Here is a 20,481-nt window from a genome sequence, read left to right as displayed (position 1 = left end):
CCTCCAACACTGTGAATTCAGTGATCATTTACTTCTACCTACTTTACAGATATAGAAACTGACGTTCAAAGAAGTTAAGTTAGTTGCCTGAGTTCATACATTCATTATAGGGATGAACTAAGATGTTAACCTTAACCAAAATGTCTTTACTCTTGTCCCTTATAAATGTCCCATTTATAAATGTCCTTTACCTCCTCCTCATGCACTTCTTTTCTTCTACCTTTTTTTTTTTTACTACTCCTCTGTCTTTATTTTCTCTTTTAACCTCTCTTTGCTATTAGGTAGCAATTATTACCGAAAGGTTTCATTAAGTACTTTAATAGGTTAAATTAGGATTGTTCTTTTTTTTTTTTTTTTTTGGTACTGGGGTTTGCCCAGTACTTGCTAAGCAGGTACTCTACCACTTGAGCCACTCCAACAACCCATTTTGTTTTTGTTATTTTTGAGATAGGATCTCACTTTATGCCTGGGACACCCTGGATTATAATCCTCCTATTTATGCTTCCTTACAAAGCTGAGATGACAGCTGTACCATTATACCTAGCCATTGGTTGAGATGGGGACTTGTAAACATTTTGCTTGGAATGGCCTTGAACTGAAATACTCCCTATCTCTGCCTGCTGAGTACCTAGGATTATAGGCTTGAACCACTGTGCCTGGCCTAAAATTAGGTTTTAATAAGGGGCAAATCAGAGGTTAGACAATATTTGACTGTCCTGAGTAATTAATTGAGTATTTCTAGGATAGTTTACTTTTTATCATGACTATATTAGGCACAAAGATTCTAGAAATATAAACATTACCTGCTTCCTCCCTTGGAGTAAGACATGTGAAAATAACTGTAATATGAGGAAGAAGCGATTACATGTCATCAAAAAGAGTTAAATGAAATACCAGGAGAGGTCAGAGGAGAACATTAATTAGTAGCAGGTGAGAAGATCGTGACCTTCACATCAATGTCATTAAAAAATTATGGTTATCTTTTCCTAAACTATGAAACTAACAGAGTATGTGGTTCTTAAATGTCAAAGAAAGGGTAGAATAAGGAGTTAAAACCTGGGAGACTGTTCTTGGGAACCAAGTCAAAAGATAATATAGTAACACCCTTCCCCTCCTTTACAGTTTAATTCCTACAAGTTTCATCCAGGCAAAATAATATTTAATGTGGAAATGCATCCTCAGATAGCTAGAGGAGGGATGGAAGAAGGGTGCAGATGCACAGGAGGGAATGCTCTCATGTTTCACAGTGGCTGATTTCAAATTCCCACCTGGTAACTGCCTAGGGGCCATAGCATAAAGATACAAGTCAAAACGTAGAGACCTACACAGCAACAGCTAACAGCATCCAGCAAGGGAATTATAAAAACCCAAAAAATCTTTCCAGTGGCTGAATAAATATCTTTGATTCTATTTGCACTTTTTTTTCCATTTACTGAAATTTGGAAACAGCTACAGATTCTATTGCTTTTTCAAAGTTCAGGATTACAGAAAAGTATAGTCTATGAAAGTCAAATTTTTCATGTACACGCTAAATTATATTGTAACCAGCATATAGTGTCTACGTGTTTTATTTAAGCAACAGCTAGTACACGATAAGGAAGATTTTAAATTATGAGTAATGAAGAAAATAAAGGACATGTTTTTCATATAAAACTGTGGCTTTGTTCCAGGACACTGTAGAAATATGTTTAAAATACACAAAAACTCCATAGCAAAGGACTTGAATTTTCACAAACATTTCAGAGCAGGCAAGTAAGAATCCGAATGAAAGGTTTCACAGAAGACTACTTAGCTATTTTAACAGACCACATTTAAAACAACTACATGATTAATTTTATTCCATTTTCCAGACTTACACATCTTGAAAACAAGAAATATTGCTATTGTGGAAGTATAATAAATGTTTCTTATAAACAAGGAGGGGTGGATATTGGAATGGGGTTGGGGGTGTGGAAAAACTCTTTAGTTACAATCTTTTAAATAAAAATCAACAATAAGACAAAATTCAAGTCATATTGCTCCACTCTTATACAAAAGCAGTTTAGAAACTTAGCAGATGCAAAAGGAATAAAGCAAATGTGGAGAAAAAAAGGCCGATAAAGTTTCTGGCTACAATACAAGAGACATATCATTACCATATGATCTAATGTGGGTGTCAGCCGGATTGTGTTCATTGAGGAAACCTTATTTTTTAACTGTGCTATGGAGTAGAAGCAGGAGGTTTTCAACCTAGTGACAGTCACAGAGCAGCACCTACCCACTCCTCCTGTCCACACCTGCAAACTCTTTTGCTTGGGCTGAATATTTAGTGTAATTACATCTCAGCTTTGAGGGCTCCTGTGGCAAATACCCGGATTACAAGGTATGGTATTCAATAATTGTCCTGAACTCTGCTACAGACTCATAAAACTTCGGTCAAGTGGAGAGCTAAAGGAACTATTTGGTGAGATAAAGAAAAGAAAAAAAAAGTCATGCTAAACTTTTAATAATCTTTATGCAACATTTTAAGCAAGCATTACTTGAAAGCAGAAGTTGAATGTTTGGTAAAATGGTTTGATGCATTGTTTTATACTTTCTCTTCTGGTCTTGAAAAGATGCTTATTAAAAACCTAACACTATGACTAAGTATATTGATGTTTTTGTATTTGTACTAATGAAATACTCAGCTTTTATGAAGTGTTAATGGGCAAGTATTCTAAATGAACATACTATTTGTAGCTAGATTAAATATTTAAGGATTTATTCTCTTCCTTAATTCCTGTATACTTGACAAACTTTTAAAACAGCAGAGAAGTGCACTTTGTTGTTGTAGAGATCTAATGTATATTTCTACAACCCAGAAATGAATAGTAGTTATCACCAGAGAGGTGAAAATAAACACTAAGAATATTTATTGTATGAAGACCTGAGATATCTGGGCAGTTACGTAATTCCTTAAATATAAGGAATTGTCATATCAGTATTTTCAATGCAAGTGAGATTTTATGGTAGGGTACATTCACTATAAAATGAGGGGTGAGTTAATTTCTTTCTAACTTTAAGACAGGGTAACCCAATGACCAGTGGTTAAGTGGGCTCCCAGGGATGAAAATACCTGTGGTTTTTTCTTCCTCTTTCTGTTTTTACCGGAAAAAAGTAGCCAAGTGCTTTTTATAGTAGCTTTTTATTTATGAATAAATGCTGCTTTTATTGTTTATCTTTTAATTGTTCCAGTTACTATTGATGTTTTAGATTTCCTGAGTGCTGGGGGATTTTAATTTTGCTTTGCCTTTACACATTGATTTATCTCTTAAGTGTTAAATGTTGACTTTGCGAGTCATATCAGGGGTACAAATGCCACCATACGAATGTTGATCTGAATGAAATAATTAAATGGGACGAAGTAGTTTCAGGAGCCAGAAAATACTATTTTTGATAAGACATTTATAAACTGTGGCCACAAGTATTATTGGAATAGCAACTTTACACACATTTTGAGAATATGTAAAACAGTTTCAATGAGATGTATAAAGTATGTCTTCTCAAACACAGTATCCATGTCTTCTATATGGGCAACTACTAGGTGCTGTGAGCTTTATTTTTTATTATTTATTAAGGAAGGAAAAAAATGATTTGAAGAAATTGTTAATTTCAACAGCCCACATTAATTGCTTTAAGATTCTTGGTCTTAAGGCATCAGGACACCAATGTAATTTTACGGAAGAATTTGTTTGAAGTTTCTGGGCATGGTTCTCTTCCCTAGGACATCCAAAGTTAACTTGCACACACACACACACACACACACACACACACACACATACACACATACACACTCGTAAATGGTAGTCATAAAAGTCATAGGCTATTTGAAGCTATAAGCTGTCTGACTCTATTTAGTTTCATTCAAAAAGAATATTATGCAGAGAATTTGCCCATCTTGACAAAAGTAAGCAAATATAAATGATGATACTATTCCTCTGAGCTAAGGTTCAACATTTCCTTTTTTAGGTTGTTAGTGAAACCACCAGACATTTTCTACCCTGGAGAAAGGATTGCAAAGAGACATCTGCATTAACTCTGTTGCTGTTTATTAAATCTGCAATCATTTTGCTTCGTTTTTTCTAAAATTGTAAGACATTAAATATGCAAGGCTAGAAAACTTGTGGTAAACCCTAAACATTGCATTTTAATGTGAAACAGATAGAAAGCCTCTCCTTTAGATTAATTCAAGCAAACATCCTAACAAAACAAGTCTCCCCTTAAAGAGAAACTCAGTAACTGAGTGTGAATGGGCTCTAGAGAAAACTTGATATTGAACTGAGAGAAGCAGTGTAAATAATATTCTTTGTTTTTTAATGCAAACCACAAACTTATATTGTGTGTACTGCCTGAGACATGCTCCCATGTTATATATAAATGAAGAACAAGGGTGCAATTTCTTAAGTGAGAAGCATTTTTTTCCTTTGGTGGATCTGGCAGAAATTTGTAGAAGATAAATTCAGGTTATCCACACAAAAAATTTTTTTTCTTTTCTTGTTTGCATATGCTACCATTGGCTAATATGACTCAATGCAGTTCTTTAATTCTAGTTATGAATGTGCAACACTAATACAGTTTCTTATAAATATACAATTCAGAGTAGACACCTTGCAACTTAAGGTAATACCTGTAATATGTTTTGGGAATAATTCAAAGAGCTTAAAATGTGTCATCTTAGAAACAGACTGCTTATCCTGTATTTTATCAAATACTTTTTGTTATTTAGATGTTATCCAGAGTTATTTAGTATTTAGTCCATAACAACCAACTTAACAACACAGATGTATGTATTTGACTGCTTGCTGAATAAGTTGATAAATGTCTTACAGATTTGTCTGTATTTTTTTTTACAAAATAACATCAGTAAAACCAAATGCCATACAGATCACATAAAAATCAATTCAGATGTTTCATTTATATTTATTAGTTTATTAAAAATTATGAATTTGGGGTACTAGCCAGTAGGTATGTTTTTAAAAGTGACTTTTGCTTATGTTAAGTTGAGGTTTCTAATTTGATAAATTTCTTATACTAGAAATTTGGTATTGAAAAAAATATAACTTTATATTTTAAGAAGTCTGATTGATTTCTTGGAACAAACTGAATAAATTATATTCTTAATAAGCTGATGGCCAATTGAGTCATATGTGTTCAAAATATTGTGCAAGGCAGGGAACAGAACAAGGAATAACAAGACACGCCCTGGAGGAATACATCCTGGAGTGTAGGGGACAAAGCATGCATGCAACACAAATTGTAATATAATGTGATAAGTTCTTTACAAGAGGTAAAAGTGAACTGGTTTGGAAGCACAGTAGAGACAGAGAACAGCATCCAGCTGGATGAACCAGGGAATTCAGAAAGGAAGCCAGGTACCTCACTTAATCTTTCTTACTTTCTTACAAGGTAGGTATCTAAATGGCAAGTAGGCTTGAATGCAGGGTTGAGGTGGGGTCTGGTATTAGAAAGAAAATGGAAAGAAATATAGCTATAAATATCATTTGGTACAAATTATGAGTGGCTTTACATAGAGCCTAGGGTATGTGGACATTACTGGGATGTCAACCAATGGTTTTCTGTAGAAATTAGTAAGATGAAGTTTGGTTTTTATAAGATGACCTGGGCCCAATAGTGGGAGGTGGCCTGCCGTAGAGGACATGTTCAAGGTAGAAATGAGTTGTGAGTTTTGCAAAAGTTCGGAGAGGGCCTAGACCAATATAAATACAGTAGGATGGGTAGATGAGCTTGGATTGCAGAGAGGTTTCTGAGACAGAAATTAGAGATTTTTCATGTGTATAGCAGTATTTTATTTGACTGTGGCATAGCTTGTGTTGAGTGTGCATCAAAAACGTTCAGAAAGATTTATTATTTAAAATAACTTGTAGATATGAAAACATAGTATACCATCTTAGTTCAAACCCCAAAATCAAGCAAACAGATTTAAATAATATTCAACTTTCTGTTTGTAAATAAATGGCTGTGCAACTGTGACCTTAATTGCCTTACTATTTTTCAAATACATTTTTAATGCTTGACTTCCTCATAATCCATATTACTTTGTACACTCTGTTATGGGCTATTACATAAAAAATAGCACCTGTACAAGGCAACACTGCTCTTCCTAAACTGTCCACTCATTTCTTAGATTCCCAGGTTGTGAAAATTTATGAGATACACCATGAAGGCAACTCTCATCTTCCTCCTGCTTGCACAAGTGTCCTGGGCTGGACCTTTTCAACAGAGAGGCTTATTTGACTTTATGCTAGAGGATGAGGCTTCTGGGATAGGTCCAGAAGAACGTGCTCCTGAACTACCAGAAGTGGAGCCCTTGGGACCGGTGTGTCCCTTCCGCTGTCAGTGCCATCTTCGAGTTGTCCAGTGCTCTGATTTGGGTAAGTGGAGTGTAGGCTCCAATGCCTGCCTAGTTGGTCTCCATGGGACTGGCTGTTCTGAGAGTTTAGCCTTCTCCACTTTAATCTCTGTAATTCCAAAGGTGAGACACAGTGCCACCTAAAGAGGAGTAAAGGAAGCAAAACAGAATAGACAGAGAAGTTGCTTTGAGATTAAGTCACTTTTTCTTTCTTCCTTGCTTATTTTAGTCCGGATTCTATCACTTTGCAATTTTGGATGAATCACTTTTGAAAACAAAAATTTTTTTCTGAGCTTCATGGCTCTCTACCTTCTACAAAATAAAAATTTGAACAAAACAATGTCATATGTTCTGTTTCCAGAGTGATGGCTTATTTTAATTCTTTAATTTGTTTTTATGAAATCTTAGCTATTGGGAAAATCTGGAAAAATCTCTCTACTGTTGGCTTGACCCAGATAACAGATAATTTGTAAAGTATGCAGAGTTATTGGAAGCAAAACAAGGTAGATTCTACTGTAGAAACCTGTGTCCCAAGTACCAAGTCACCCTTCATCTTTGGATCTTAGTTTTGTCTTTACTCTTGGCATTTTTGTTACCCAGTTGTTTATATCCACTAGATAGTTTCAAAGGGAATATTTATAAACCAAGGTACAGTCAATATAATCAAAGTAAAGAGCCAATATAATCTTGGAGCATATATCTTTAGCTTAGCACCCTACAGACAGTTTGATTTATCCTTTTTAAAGAAAAATTTGCTCTGGAAATTCCAAGATCAGCATAGTTAAGAGATAAATCTCTGGAACGTTTGAAGGCCCGGAGGACTGGCCAAAGGGAATGTAAACTTAGCTTACATGGTAGCTGATTCACATTCCTCCTCTCTTTTGATTTATTTTCTTATTGCAAAGGAAAAAAGAAATCCTCAAAGGATGATTCTACTTTGTGCACTCCCTTATGGAAGAAACACCACAGCATAAGTAGACATTTCTTTCAGAATCATTATATATATTTACTCAGGTCATATTTGCTACGAAGATTTTGCAGAAAAATTTGCCTCTAATTTCTACAATTGGGATAAATTACATAGAGGGACTCAGATAAACTTTGATATGTTCAATAGTAATAACTAAACACTTATGCAACAACTAAAATGATTTAGGATATACACACACACATGCATATACTATTTGCGTTTGGTTTTTCTTGTAGCCCTGATGATTGAACTCAGGTTTTGTGATTCCTAGGCAAGTGCTTTACTACTTGAGTCACGTTCCCAGTCCTTTTGATTTTAGTTTGTATTTCAGGTAGAGTCTCACACTTTTGCCCAGACCAGCCTTGGACAGAGTTCTTCTTAACTCTACCTCCTGAGTAGCTGGGATTGGAAATGGTTTCTTGAATGTTGACATATACTGTGTTGCCATTTAAAACACCAAGAAAATGTATATATGATGTCTTTTAAAAGGCTACAGGATACTCCTATTGTGTTCATTCATTCAATAATTTATTCATTCACTCATTAAATATACTGAGCGTTCACCATGGGCCAATTCTATTCTTGGTTCTAGGAATAGGAGATGTGAAAAACAAAGATGGTCTCTTTTCATGGATCTTATGGTCCAGTGATGGCAACAATCTCTTTTTTAATTGCCTGTTCAGTGCGTGCAAGGTTGGAATACTATCATATTCTCCATAAAATTTTATATGCATCTACAGATGGCCTGCATTATTGCCTTGAACAGAAAGATGGCAGGGTTGAAAAAAATTGATACATAAACACCATTTGATGGATATACTAATGGAAACTTTTTCTGAAGTTGACAAAATAGCCAAGTTCTCAAGAATGTGATCCAAGTTAAATTTCACTTTATTAATCTCAGCTACTTGGGAATTGGTGATAAGAGGATTGTGGTTCAAGGGAAGCCCAGGCAAAAAGTCAGAAAGATGCTGACTCAATCAATAAGCTGGGTGTGATGGATCACACCTGCATTCCCATCTACTTGAGATACAGAGGTAAGAAGATTATGGTCTGAGGCTAGCTCCAGGAACAAGCGTGAGAAAGATAAAGCAGAAAAGGCTGGATGTTTGGTTGGTTATGCAAGTACTTGGCCCTGAGTGCAAGCCCTAGTACTATGGGGAAAAAATACACTTTTTCTCTTATAACATGCTTGAAATGATTCATTATTACTCCCCATACAGATGTTATCTAAAATGAAAGGTTGATATTTCTGAGGAAAGAAGAGTTGGCTTTAGCAGTCACTTTAGTGAAGTTTTGTTTTTATTTAAATAGAATTTCACAATTGCTTACTTGACAAATAGTTCATAAAGCTTGACTTTGATGAAAGCATTGGGCCAGTTTCACAATTCTCTATCACATCAACGGTACAAGCTGATGGCTCAAAACTAAACATCAAGTTCACCCATGATACAGTTTTTGTTGTCCTTGCTTTCATTTATCTTGCTTTATTTTCAGATCTAAACTTTCCACGTTTCCTTTTTTCTGAGTGTTCATCATTCCTCTATTACACAAAAGTTTACTGACTCCTACATGGTAAGGAAGGAAGTAGCTAAGAACCACTGTATTTTTTTTTTTTTTATTTTTGCAGTACTGGGGCTTGAACTCAGGGCCTTCACCTTGAGCCACTCCACCAGCCTTATTTTTGTGAAAGATTTTTTTGAGATAAGGTCTCATGAATTATTTCCCCGGGCTAGCTTTGAACCATGATCCTCCTGATCTCTGCCTCTTGAGTAGCTAGGATTACAGGTGTGATCCACTGGCACCCAGCAATGGCTTGTTTTAAGAAACCATATTTAACTGGGAGAATGAAGTTCCAATGAGTAATGGGCTCATCCATGGAACTATTAATTCAGAGATAAATATTTAAATATGCTATATAAAATTTAACAATATACCTCTAAAGCAAATATATATATATATATATATATATATATATATATATATATATATATTTCTTAAAAAGCAGGAAAATTGGTCTGGGCCCCTGTGCCTCAGGTTTATAATCCTAGCCACTCAAGAAGCAGAGATCAGGAGGACCTCAGTTTGAAGCCAGCCTAGGCAAATAGTTTGTGATGACCATATCTGGAAAAAAATCCATCAGAGAAAAGGACTGGTGGGTGGCTCAAGAGGTAAGAATGCCTGACTAGCAAGCCTGAGGCCCTGTGTTCTAACCTCAGTACCCCTATAAAAAGAAAGAAAAAAAAGGGAAAAATCCCTTTCCCTTAAAGAAAAAAAGTAGCTCACCTTTTCAACTACTATCTAACTGTTGGTCACTGTACAATTATGGCAAGATGTTGAGAGACTTGACATTTATTTGCTCTTCTTCCATGCTGGGGTTCAAACCAAGAGCCTCCTGCATGCTAGGCAAGTGCTCTTGCACTGAATCACACTGCTAGCCTCCTTGGAGCCTTGTTATCTTCAAGTTACCATCAGTCTTAAAGATTCCATTACCCTGGTGAGGTATTTGTATCCTAGAAGCAGATTAATGAATTGTTTGATTTTATAATGATTACGTGAAGATAGAAAAAAAAAGAAAGAAAGCAAGGAAGAAAAATGGGCAACCTCATTCATAGAAAAAATAATGTTTAATTGCTCATTTTGTTCTGTAGTGATCTGAGCACTTGTGTTATTACAATAAAGAAAAAATGAAATGATTGTGATATAGAAAATATTAATTATTTTCAGTATTAGTGGTTAATGTTTTCAGGATTATCCTTTCAGAGATTTGAATGAGTAGAGAAGGGCTGCAATGTTTAAAGGGAAGAATCCCTTGTCATCTTATTATGTAAACAATGTTTACTACAAGCAAGCATTTTTTTTCTAAATTGGACTGTTTGACTGATTTTCTTTCAATAAGACATGTCTGGTAAAGTTGAAAAATGTCCAAAATTTTAAACAATTCTTTCAAAGATAAGAACTAACAACTTGGAAACAAAAATTGATTCATTATTCTATGGGAAGACTTAGGACTTTCTGGAACATGCATTGACTACTTTAGTCCCTAGTTCTAAGTCATCAGAGTAATATTAAAATGTGCTTTCTAGAGCACAGGGAACTGTGAAAGTAAACAAGAATTCTCTTAAGAGAGTGATAGAACTGACCTGCAGATTTTGTTTCAACTTAGTTTGTAATCTTAATCAGTATTTTATGATACCTGTATCAGTTCTTCTTTGTACTCATCAGACATAAAACAATTCACTCAATAATAACATTAATTAAAAAAATAGGAAAATATAGTATTCAAAAATTAACAAATCTAAGGGCTGGCAGAGTGACTCAAGTGGTAGAGTGCCTGCCTAGCAAGCATGAGGCCCTGAGATTAAACCCCAGTACCACAAAAAAATAATTAACAAATCTGAAGACTATCTTAATATAATAAACCTAAAATATCACTCACTCTTTCTAAAAATTTTTTAAGTGATACATAAAAATATAAAAGTTGTGAATATTATTGGAATACTATGTGATGTTTTGATACATGTCTGTATTGAGCAATGTTTAAATCAGGTTAAACATATCTACCTCCTCAAACATTTATAATATTTATGGTAAAACTTTATCAATCCTTTCTTCTAACTTTTTGAAATATACAGCACATTATTATTGCCTATAATTACCCATCTATGCAGTAGCAAACACAAGGTGTTAATCCAACAGCAACTTCATAGCCACTGATCACGTTCACTCACCACCCCCACCTTCCCCATCCTCTAATAACCACCATTCAAATCTCCATTTGTAGGGGATCAACACTTTTTATATTCTACATATGTGTGAGAAAATGTGGTACTATCTCTCTGTTCCTGACTTATATCACTTAACATAATGATCAGCATTTCATTATTTTTAATGGCTGAATAATACTCCATCACATATATATGCACAAACACTTCCTCCATCCATCTGTCAGTTGATGGACACTAGACAAATGAAATTAAATTTAAAAACTTCTGCAAGGCAAAGAAAACAATCAATACAGTTTAGAGACAGCCTATAGAATGAGAGAACATATTATCAAGCTATTCATCTGACAAGGGGTTGATATCCAGAATGTATAAGGAACTCCAAACACTTAGTAGCAAAAAATACCCAAGTAAGCCAGTTTAAAATTGGACAATAGATATTAAGAGACATTTTTCAGAATAGGATATATAAATGGACAGCAGATACATAAAAAATGCTAAACATCACTAATCATCAGGAAAGGCAAATCAAAACCTTTCCTGAGATTACCATCTCACCCCAGTAAAAATGGCTATTGTCAAAAAAGTAAAGATAACAAGTGCTGGTGAGGGTGTGGATTAAATGGAACCCTTACACATTGTTGGTGGGAATTAGTATAGCCTGCATGGTGTGCAGGTTCCTCAAAAATATTAAAATTGGATCCTGTGATCCAGAAATCCCAGTACTGTGTGTGTGTGTGTGTGTGTGTGTGTGTGTGTGTGTGTGAGTGTGTGTATCCAAAGGATATGAAAACGCCATGTCAAGTAGACAGCTATACTTCCATGTCATTGCAGCATATTCACAGTAGTCAAGAAATGAAAACAAAAACAAGTGAAAGTGTCCAGCAAGTGATGAATGTAACTCATTCTTGTCAAGTCTTTTTAATGTCCTGGTAATGTTCTTGATTCTGCTCTATTTTATATGCTTGGTATCTTGAAGGAAGATATTTTCTCCTACTTGTGTGATCTAGCTCAGCCATTCATTTTTGTATGGTGTCACCAGGTAGCATACCTTGGTAAAGAACTTCATCTCATTGCTGAAATATAAATCAGCCCTGAAAACACAAATAAGTATCAGCATTGTCTTTTGTCTGTTTTCCAAAATTAAAGTAACACATCGATATCTTTCTTATATTCAAGTTTAAAAATAATTTAAATAACTTTAAAAATCATACACTAGTGAAAGAGCCTGTGTTAGGCTATTTAAAACCTCTGAACTCAAATCCTGCTTCACTGTTTCCTAGCAATAACTGTGAAATGTTGAAATTTTGTTTCCTCATTTGATGAATGGGAATATATCTAACTCTACTACTTAAGAGTAGAAAATACATGTTAACATTTTTATCATAGTAACTTTTATATTGCGTTCACTATTTCAGACAAAAATCAGCCCACAACTTAAGGCTATTTCTGACATTTTTTTAATTTTCTTTTTGAAATTGAACTTTATTGGTATAAAGCTTATTAAACTTTATGCGAGATACCACCTTCTCTCTCCTCTCTCTTAAAGTAGGACATACCATCTCCAAATATAAATAGATAACAATTTTTAAAATTACATAATTTTCCATCAATTTGGTATTTTCAAAGCCAACATCCCTTTGAACAAAATTGGTTTGGTTGAGTTGAGAAAAATTAAGTATTTGGCTATTTTACAATAATAAATGATTCAAAGTTCACATACTTAATCCTCTAGAAATGGTACCAGAAGATGGAACCATTTCTAAAGGGTTCCATCTTATATGATTTTGTTATATAAAATCATTAGTAATAACAACTGGTTCCCAAAATATATCTCTTATTGCAAAGGATATTTTCACTTTAAAAACACAAGTATTAGTTTTAAAATTATGTAAAGTTAGGTTTTTTAAGTCACTTTGCTTGAACTGGTGAAAATTTTATCAGTGGTTACTAGTTGGGACATATTACACTACAGCTTGTTGTTGGGAAAACTGGTTTGCTAGAAGCAGACCTTACAAAAGAGATAAATGTGCTGGGTGCTGGTGGCTCACACATGTAATCCTAGCTACTCAGGAGGCAGAGATCAGGAGGATGATGATTCAAAGCCAGCCCAGGCAAATAGTTCAGTGAGACTCTATGTTGAAAAAACCCTTCACAAAAAAGAGTAGTGGAGTGGCTCAAAGTGTAGGCCCTGAGTTCAAGCCCCAGTACTGCCAAAAAAAAAAAAAAAAAAAAAAGAAATGAACTATTAAACTTCTATGAAATCAATCCAGAAAATAAATCAGGGCTATTTTGCAGAGATCTGGGCAGAATGCTCCATATGCTGCATGCTCAGTTGTTTTCATAGTTTGTCTGGCTCTGCAGCAACAGCAATGTGGAGTATCTCATGTTCAGAGTTTCAGATGCATCAATGGAGTTTCTGCACAACACACTACAGGAAGGATGCTGTGCACAGGGTTGTACAACTTTGGACTGGGTAGAGGTGGAGTGTGGGCAATCCTTAGGTAAAGCAAGAATAATGCTCAGTTGTGACCCAAGTAACCAAGACTTCTCACTCAAGGGGTTAATGATGAGGAGAAGAAAGAGAGGAGTCATAGAAGGACAAAGGAATTGTGTGTCTCCTTGACCTGCCTGAGAACTGACATAGCCCTGGTTCCTTTCTTGGCCCCAGGAGGGAGAGTGAGGCAGCTGTGTGGGATCAATGCATTTGTTAAACTGCAGCTGTGATACATTCTCCTTTGGAAGACATCCTGGCTCCAGGGGACAGGATAGAAATAGGTTAGCTGGAACAGCAATTCCCTGGGTGAAAGAGAGAGAAAAAAAAAAATAGATGCTCTCATCTTAACTTTCCTCTTGAAAAGGACAGCAAGAAGATTATATATTTCCCCCAAAATAAAGATAAAGAAATTGAAACAGTATGCAATCAAGTCTTAATAAAAGGAAAAAGTCTTGTAGCAACTAGATTGTTGCACTCAAGATTTAGTTGTCTTCAGACTCTTTTGAAACAACTGCTGCTTGTCTACTTTTGTGCTTTCACTGTAATCTATAATAATCAATTGCGTACACATGTATATAATTATGTAATATCTTTTAATTACCTCTTTTTAGATCTACTTTCTCCACCAGAAGGAAAGTGTGATGATAATATAACTTTGTAAGCTCTCTACTCAAGAAAGTGCCTTATACTTGGTGGGCTCTTAAAAATTGATAAATAATTGGTGAAAATACAAGGGAACATTTAAATAGCTTGGTGCTTGGATAAATATTCTGTGTTATTCTTGACACCAAGCTGGAAACAGAAGTAAACATGACTGACTAGAAACTTGATGTCATGGAACTGCAGTGCAGCTTGACATCTTCCCTTTGAAGTTATCCATAAAACCAGGAAGCACAAAACTTCCTCCAGTTTGTTTGGAAAAAGGACAGAAGGAAGGGTTAAAATCTTCTGTTTCTTAATCCTAGTATAACTAATATTGCAGTCTGATTGCCATTTTTAAGATGGAAAGAAGGAGACACTCTGACTAAAGCAGGAAGGTTTCTGTTGGGCCTGAGAATCCTAATTGTTATTTTGGTGATTTGCCAAACCTGAAGGAAATGTATCATCACTGACTAAATAATAAATTAAAGACAGAATTATAAAAAAATATATAAATTTCTTGAAATCAACAGAATTAATCTTAGAGTCTGGCCCCTGCCACATGGCAGGAAAAAAAGCACGATGTTTTAGGACAACCTGGCTTTTGTCCAACACGATATTTACCAGATTGGGGACATTTACTAGCAGAACAATGCTATTCAACACTGGGACAACCAGAAAGGGGGAGTAAAGTTCATTTCCAGAATGAGTACCAGAAACGATTTTCTGGTAACATTTAAAGTAGAGTTTTATTTACTTTAATAAATAACCATGTTTTAAAGACAATAAAGCTCCTTTTACACAATGTGAGACAACAATTCTATTTAAAGCTGTAAAAATGCAATAAATAATTCTTTACATGACTTTCCATTATAGTACATCATGGTTGAAGCAGGCTTTACTTGGCTAATTGATATTTTAAATGCTTAATATCTTATTACTACATTGTTTTAGGAAGAACCATAATTAATCTGATTGATATTGATTAACTCATATTAATGAGATATAATTAAAGACAGTATTTTTTCAATTTATTTATTTCAAAGTTTAACAATGTAAGGGTAAAATAATTGCCTCCATAGAATAGCATCCACTTTTATACTCATAAGCTTCATTTTTGTTCTAAGAGACGATTTCTAGTCATCAAAAGTAATCCTTGACTCCCATGTATTACTACCTCAGTCCATTTCAGACTCAATATTTCCAGATGTGGAAATAGAGGCTAAGTGATGCTAACTTGGGTTCGGGTCATCTCTAGCTAGTGGCTACATTGATTTTAACCTTGGTCATGCTGAGTCTGAAGATGCATAATCAAAGACTGATTTTATATAGATGTGCAAAAAATTGCAACATTTTCTACCATGCTATAGAGTTAAATTGAGTAGGAACAGATTTTTGGGTTTTTTTTTTTGTTTTTGGCTGTGGGTTCCAGTCATTTGTGGGGAAGCATGTGTTAACTAAACCAAAGGCTTCCTACCCAATGGTGAAACTTTGTAGAAAAACTTTCCAAAGGCCCAAGACCTGGAGCAATGACTGTGACTATAACACTAGGAAATGATTGACAAGGAAAAACAACCCATGACCAAGATCTTTACATGAAAAATATGCATTTGACATAACTGCAGAACAGATTTTTCTTTAGGATAATATGCATTGCAAGTATAATGTACAGAATAACAAACTTACATACGAGTAATCAACAAGATGATTAGATGCACATTCTTTCTTTATCTTATTAATAGTAACTATAGGTAGCAGTAATTCAAACTCTGCTATATGTATATTTATTACATACTCTTAAAAGTTATATTCAGGACACAGGGAAAATGAGATACAGAGACTACACAGCTTGCTTTGTGGTCTTAACAGTCAAAAAGAGGAACCAGCATTGAAATTAGCGTAGTAATCTTATGAAAAGAAGTTATGGACTCTAGAGTGGAGATTGAAGGGATCATAGTTCCAGGCCAACTCAGGCAAAAATTAGTCCAACTCCATCTCAAGAAAGGTGTGATGGAATACCTCCGTAATCTCAGCCACATGGATGACTATAGGTAGGAGAATTGCAGTCCAAGGCTAATTCCAAGCAAAAATGCAAATGCAAGATGTTATTCAGAAATAAAGCAAAAAAAGGCTGGGGCTGACTCATGTGGTAGAGCACTTGGTTGGCAAGCATGAGGCCCTGAGTTCAAATTTTAGTACTGCCTCCCCAAAAGAAAGTTATAAAAGCATCTTTAAATATGCAAATTCTATAAAATAAGAGCTTTGTGTACCCACCAAAGAGCTTCAGTAAGTATCAACAAATCTTATTATTTTCTTATATGTCACCACCTGCTTTTCTTCCATCTAAGTTTGAAGCAAATTCCGGATATCATATATTTTATCCTATAAGTCAATATATTTTTCTGAAACAATAATCATTTTAAGTAAAAAAATCATAACTAGCTCATTCATAGAATTTATCATAACTCCTTAATAGTCAACACTAAATCAATGCACACATTTCCAATAATATCACAAATATTCAAATGCTTATTTACAGTTATTTATGTGAACTGGAATGCAATTGCAGTAGACACATCACATTTTGTGTGTGTGCTGCTTGAATTTGAACCTAATGTCTACTACACACCTAGAGTCCACAATGCATTTTTAAGTACTTCTTTTTATTCTCATTTTCAGCTTTTATTTCTTAAATTTTATTTACAAACCATTCTATTAAAGTTGTTTTGCATATGAACACCCTTTGTTTTCAATTTTAGTACAAAGCATGACTAGCTTCCCACAGGCACCCTTTTTTTCCTCTTGGCTTTTGGAGGTCCTTAGCAAGTGCTTGAAAAGCAGTCTACTTCTAGTGTTTTTTTTTAATTGATTTCATTTTTTATTTTATTATTGTTGTACTGGGGGTACATTGTGACATTTTCAAAAGTTCTTACAATATATCATAGTTGATTTCACCCTATATCTTTTAAAAACTATAGTTTCCCCAAGTGCTGATGGCTCACACCTGTTATACTAGTTACTTGGGAGGCTGAAATTGGGGGTATCTTGGTTGGAAGCCTACCTGGATAAGTAGTTTGTGATGCCCCATCTCCAAAATAACCAGAGCAAAATGGACGGAGGTGTGACTCAAGCAATAGAATGCCTGCTTTGTAAGTGGAAAGCCCTGACTTCAAACCCTAGTACCACCAAAAAAAAAAAAAAAAAACCCAAATCACAACAGCAGTAAAACCACTATAGTTTCATTAACATTCCTTCATTTTCCCTTGAAATTTATTTGTTAAAGAAATTGAGATTTTTGGTTGGATCAATCACTCCTGTGAACTTGAGCATGGGTTTTTCGTTTTTTTTTGTTTTTTGACTTGCTTTTGTCAAGTGGAAGTTAGATGTAGAGGCTTAATAAGATTCAGAATTGTGTGGTTTTTTGATAATACAAATCCACAAATGGAGATTTGTTTTGTCTAGAGGCTTATAATTGATCGTCCCCCAGGAAAAATACATACTTTGCAAATAAATTATTATTTCATGCAGTACAGAAAAGAGCCTTCTTCAGACCCATATGTGATAAAATGCATCAAAATAAAGAAAAGAGAGCAATTTCACATACAGATGATAAATGGCATACTTAATGGTAGCATTCATTTAAGAATAGATAATTAGATAAACAAAACTATAATCTTGGTAGACAGTTAATCCTAATATTTCCAAGGGGAAAAAATGTCCAGTAAAAGCAGGGTGGAAAGAGGTTTTATAAGAAACCATGGCAGATTTTTGTACCACTGACAGCAAGGCAGCCTGAGTTTTAAATGAATCAATCAGCAAGATTCCTGTGTAAAGGTAGTCAGAGCATCACTGTGAGAAACAAGCAGCGTCTCTGCTTACCCTGAACTTGCAGAAAACAAACAAACAGCAGCCCTCTAAAATTACAAGGCAGTAGATCATAAGCTTGTAAGTCTGTATCTCTAATGAACTTGGAGGTTGGAGCTCATTATTATCTGAGGTAGTGAGGGTGGGAAGTTAGAAGGGAGGATAGCAGGTAAACTTCAAAGTATTGCTAGAATAGAAGTGGGAGGAAATGACTGGGTGAGACTTTCCATAAAAGGTACATTGTGTGGATAAAAATGAGTGACTAAGAATGAGCATAATGTGATCACAGGAATAGATGTAGAATAGCATTTTTTAAATATCCAAATGGTCATGTGTGTAAGTGCATGCCAGAAACTTCTGGGACACTTCAGTAACTTCTCTGGATTTCTCTTTCTTTACCTGTGCAAAAAGGGGATCAGGTTCCCCAATTAGAAGTTTTTCAACTTGGGGGACATATAGATTGAACAATCTATTTCTCAATAAGATTAAAATCAAGCCTAAAAATAGTAGAAACCTGCCATAAATATCATTTTTAAGAGAAAGTGTATTTAAAAGTAGGAAAGGAGGTAGGGGCAAGGAATGGCCTCTGGAGTGTGTATGTGTGTGTGTGTGTGTGTGTGTGTGTGTGTGTTACTTTATATTAAAACTAACCAGATTACCCTTATGCTTATATAGTCTATTAACATTTCATCATGGAGTCCAACAGTGAAATATGGACTAGCTGATATGTGACAGTCTTCCCTTTTGTGACATTCTAAGTACTCATCAACTGGGGTAATTTTTCCTTTCAACTTTGCCTGTAACTTTGAATGTGCTAGATAACAGCCAAACACTTGTCCAGTCTTTAAATGTTAGTCATTTTATTGGATCTGAGGCCTGAATCTTATTGGTGATACAGATGGGTATGATAGGAAAAACTCATATTGGAGGCCAGGAAACTTATCTTCCAGCCACATTCATCACTCTTAGACGGAAGAGTTTGTTGTCACCATGAAACCTTTTCTAAAAATCATCTGGAAAAGAAAGTTACCATGCTGTTTTATTTGTCCGTCTAGGTGCTATGAAATAATATAACATATTTTTAATTTTAAAAATAATCTAGAAAGCTATTTAAATATAAATTATTAATAATAGAACACTGATGTGTGAAATCAATAAAGGGATATGAATGTATTAGAAATTCAGGGCAGGTTTTAGTAGTATAATTTTGATCATTAAGATAGCTCTCCAAGAACTAAACTTCAAAAATCACAAGTCTGAAGATGGTATATTGATGCTAAATCTTCAGAACTAAAGTGTAAAATTCACTTTAAGCAGTTTCTGCTACTAAAAAATTCAAAGATGATAATATAATCAAAATTGTCAACCATCTAGACACATCCTTCTTTCTCTTCACACCTGAAATTTTTTTTGCAACATGGCATGGACCAAATATTAAGGGACTCATTATATACTGGTGAATTTAAGCCCACCAGTATATAAAAGTAAGCATAGTGAAAATTAAGACATTGATTTAAAAAAAACAAGTAATAATGAGATGTGGGCAGTAACTACATTCCAAATGAGAGGAAATTTTGTCTTTTCTTGGTTGGATCACACTAATTATCAAAGACTTGGCAGAAGTCTACCCCCTCTAATTGCATATAATTAGTAAATTGACATTTCTGAAAATGGCAGTGATTATGATTACATGGTGCCATTAAATATCCTCCTACAAGGTAGCTGTTCTGGTAGTTTAGTCTTTACTGCTGAAAACATTTCATTCTTGCTATTTTCATGGGAACTTTCTTGTAATTAAGTCTACACTTATGTAGCATCTTGATGGAAGCTTGGAAATACAAGAATTTTTATATTGAAATTTATGAAGAGAGTAGTCACTGAATTATTGACCAGATTTTCACCACTATCATTAGAGCAGTGATTTGTGAAAATTTAGATATAAATGATTTTAGATATGCTTTACATAATTTTCATGAAAGAAATGAAAGTAGATGAACTATGGTTCCCATGTGGTATATGAATTTATGCTTATTAAAGACTCAAAACTGGAAAAATATCTTCTCAATATAGTAGGTATTATATCTTACTATAATTTTATTTTGAATTGGGTGGATTCCATTTCCATGTGGGTAACTTCTGTGTGCTCCTACTATAATTCCCAACTTCTAATAAATTGAGAGTGCCAAGGAAGACTTCAATAAAACATTGTCATAAAAATGAAAAATGATTTTTAATACTCCAAGTTTAATATGATGGATACCTTGCTCCTATCAAAGACTGCAAAACATTTAAGATTTGGGTTATAATCTTAAAATCTAGAAATTATCATGTTAATTTGAGCTAATAGAATATAAAATTTTTACTTCACATCTCACATCATTTTGAATCAAACCCAATG

General features: G+C 34.5%; 1 protein-coding gene across 5 annotated transcripts in view; it reads left to right on the top strand.

Annotated features, from left to right (window-relative positions):
* The first annotated feature begins 2,040 nt into the window (after positions 1–2,040).
* The window catches only part of Dcn (decorin), a 38,334-nt gene continuing 19,893 nt past the window's right edge, over positions 2,041–20,481 (top strand). Inside the window, exons 1-3 of one of the 5 annotated variants that reach the window (XM_074084096.1) lie at positions 2,041–2,362; positions 3,988–4,108; positions 6,164–6,410. In XM_074084096.1, coding sequence (XP_073940197.1) covers positions 6,185–6,410 — 226 coding nt within the window. In that variant the 5' untranslated portion in view covers positions 2,041–2,362; positions 3,988–4,108; positions 6,164–6,184. Of the gene's footprint in view, positions 2,444–3,987; positions 4,109–5,223; positions 5,425–6,163; positions 6,411–20,481 lie in introns of those variants that run through there. The other 4 variants (XM_020182384.2, XM_020182381.2, XM_020182382.2 and 1 more) reach the window with 4 other exon arrangements.

Source organism: Castor canadensis, chromosome 8 (genome assembly GCF_047511655.1).
Source record: "Castor canadensis chromosome 8, mCasCan1.hap1v2, whole genome shotgun sequence".
In the NCBI taxonomy this organism is placed as follows: domain Eukaryota; kingdom Metazoa; phylum Chordata; class Mammalia; order Rodentia; family Castoridae; genus Castor; species Castor canadensis.
Note: the sequence above shows the minus strand (reverse complement) of the source record. Positions and strands in the feature narration are given on the sequence as shown.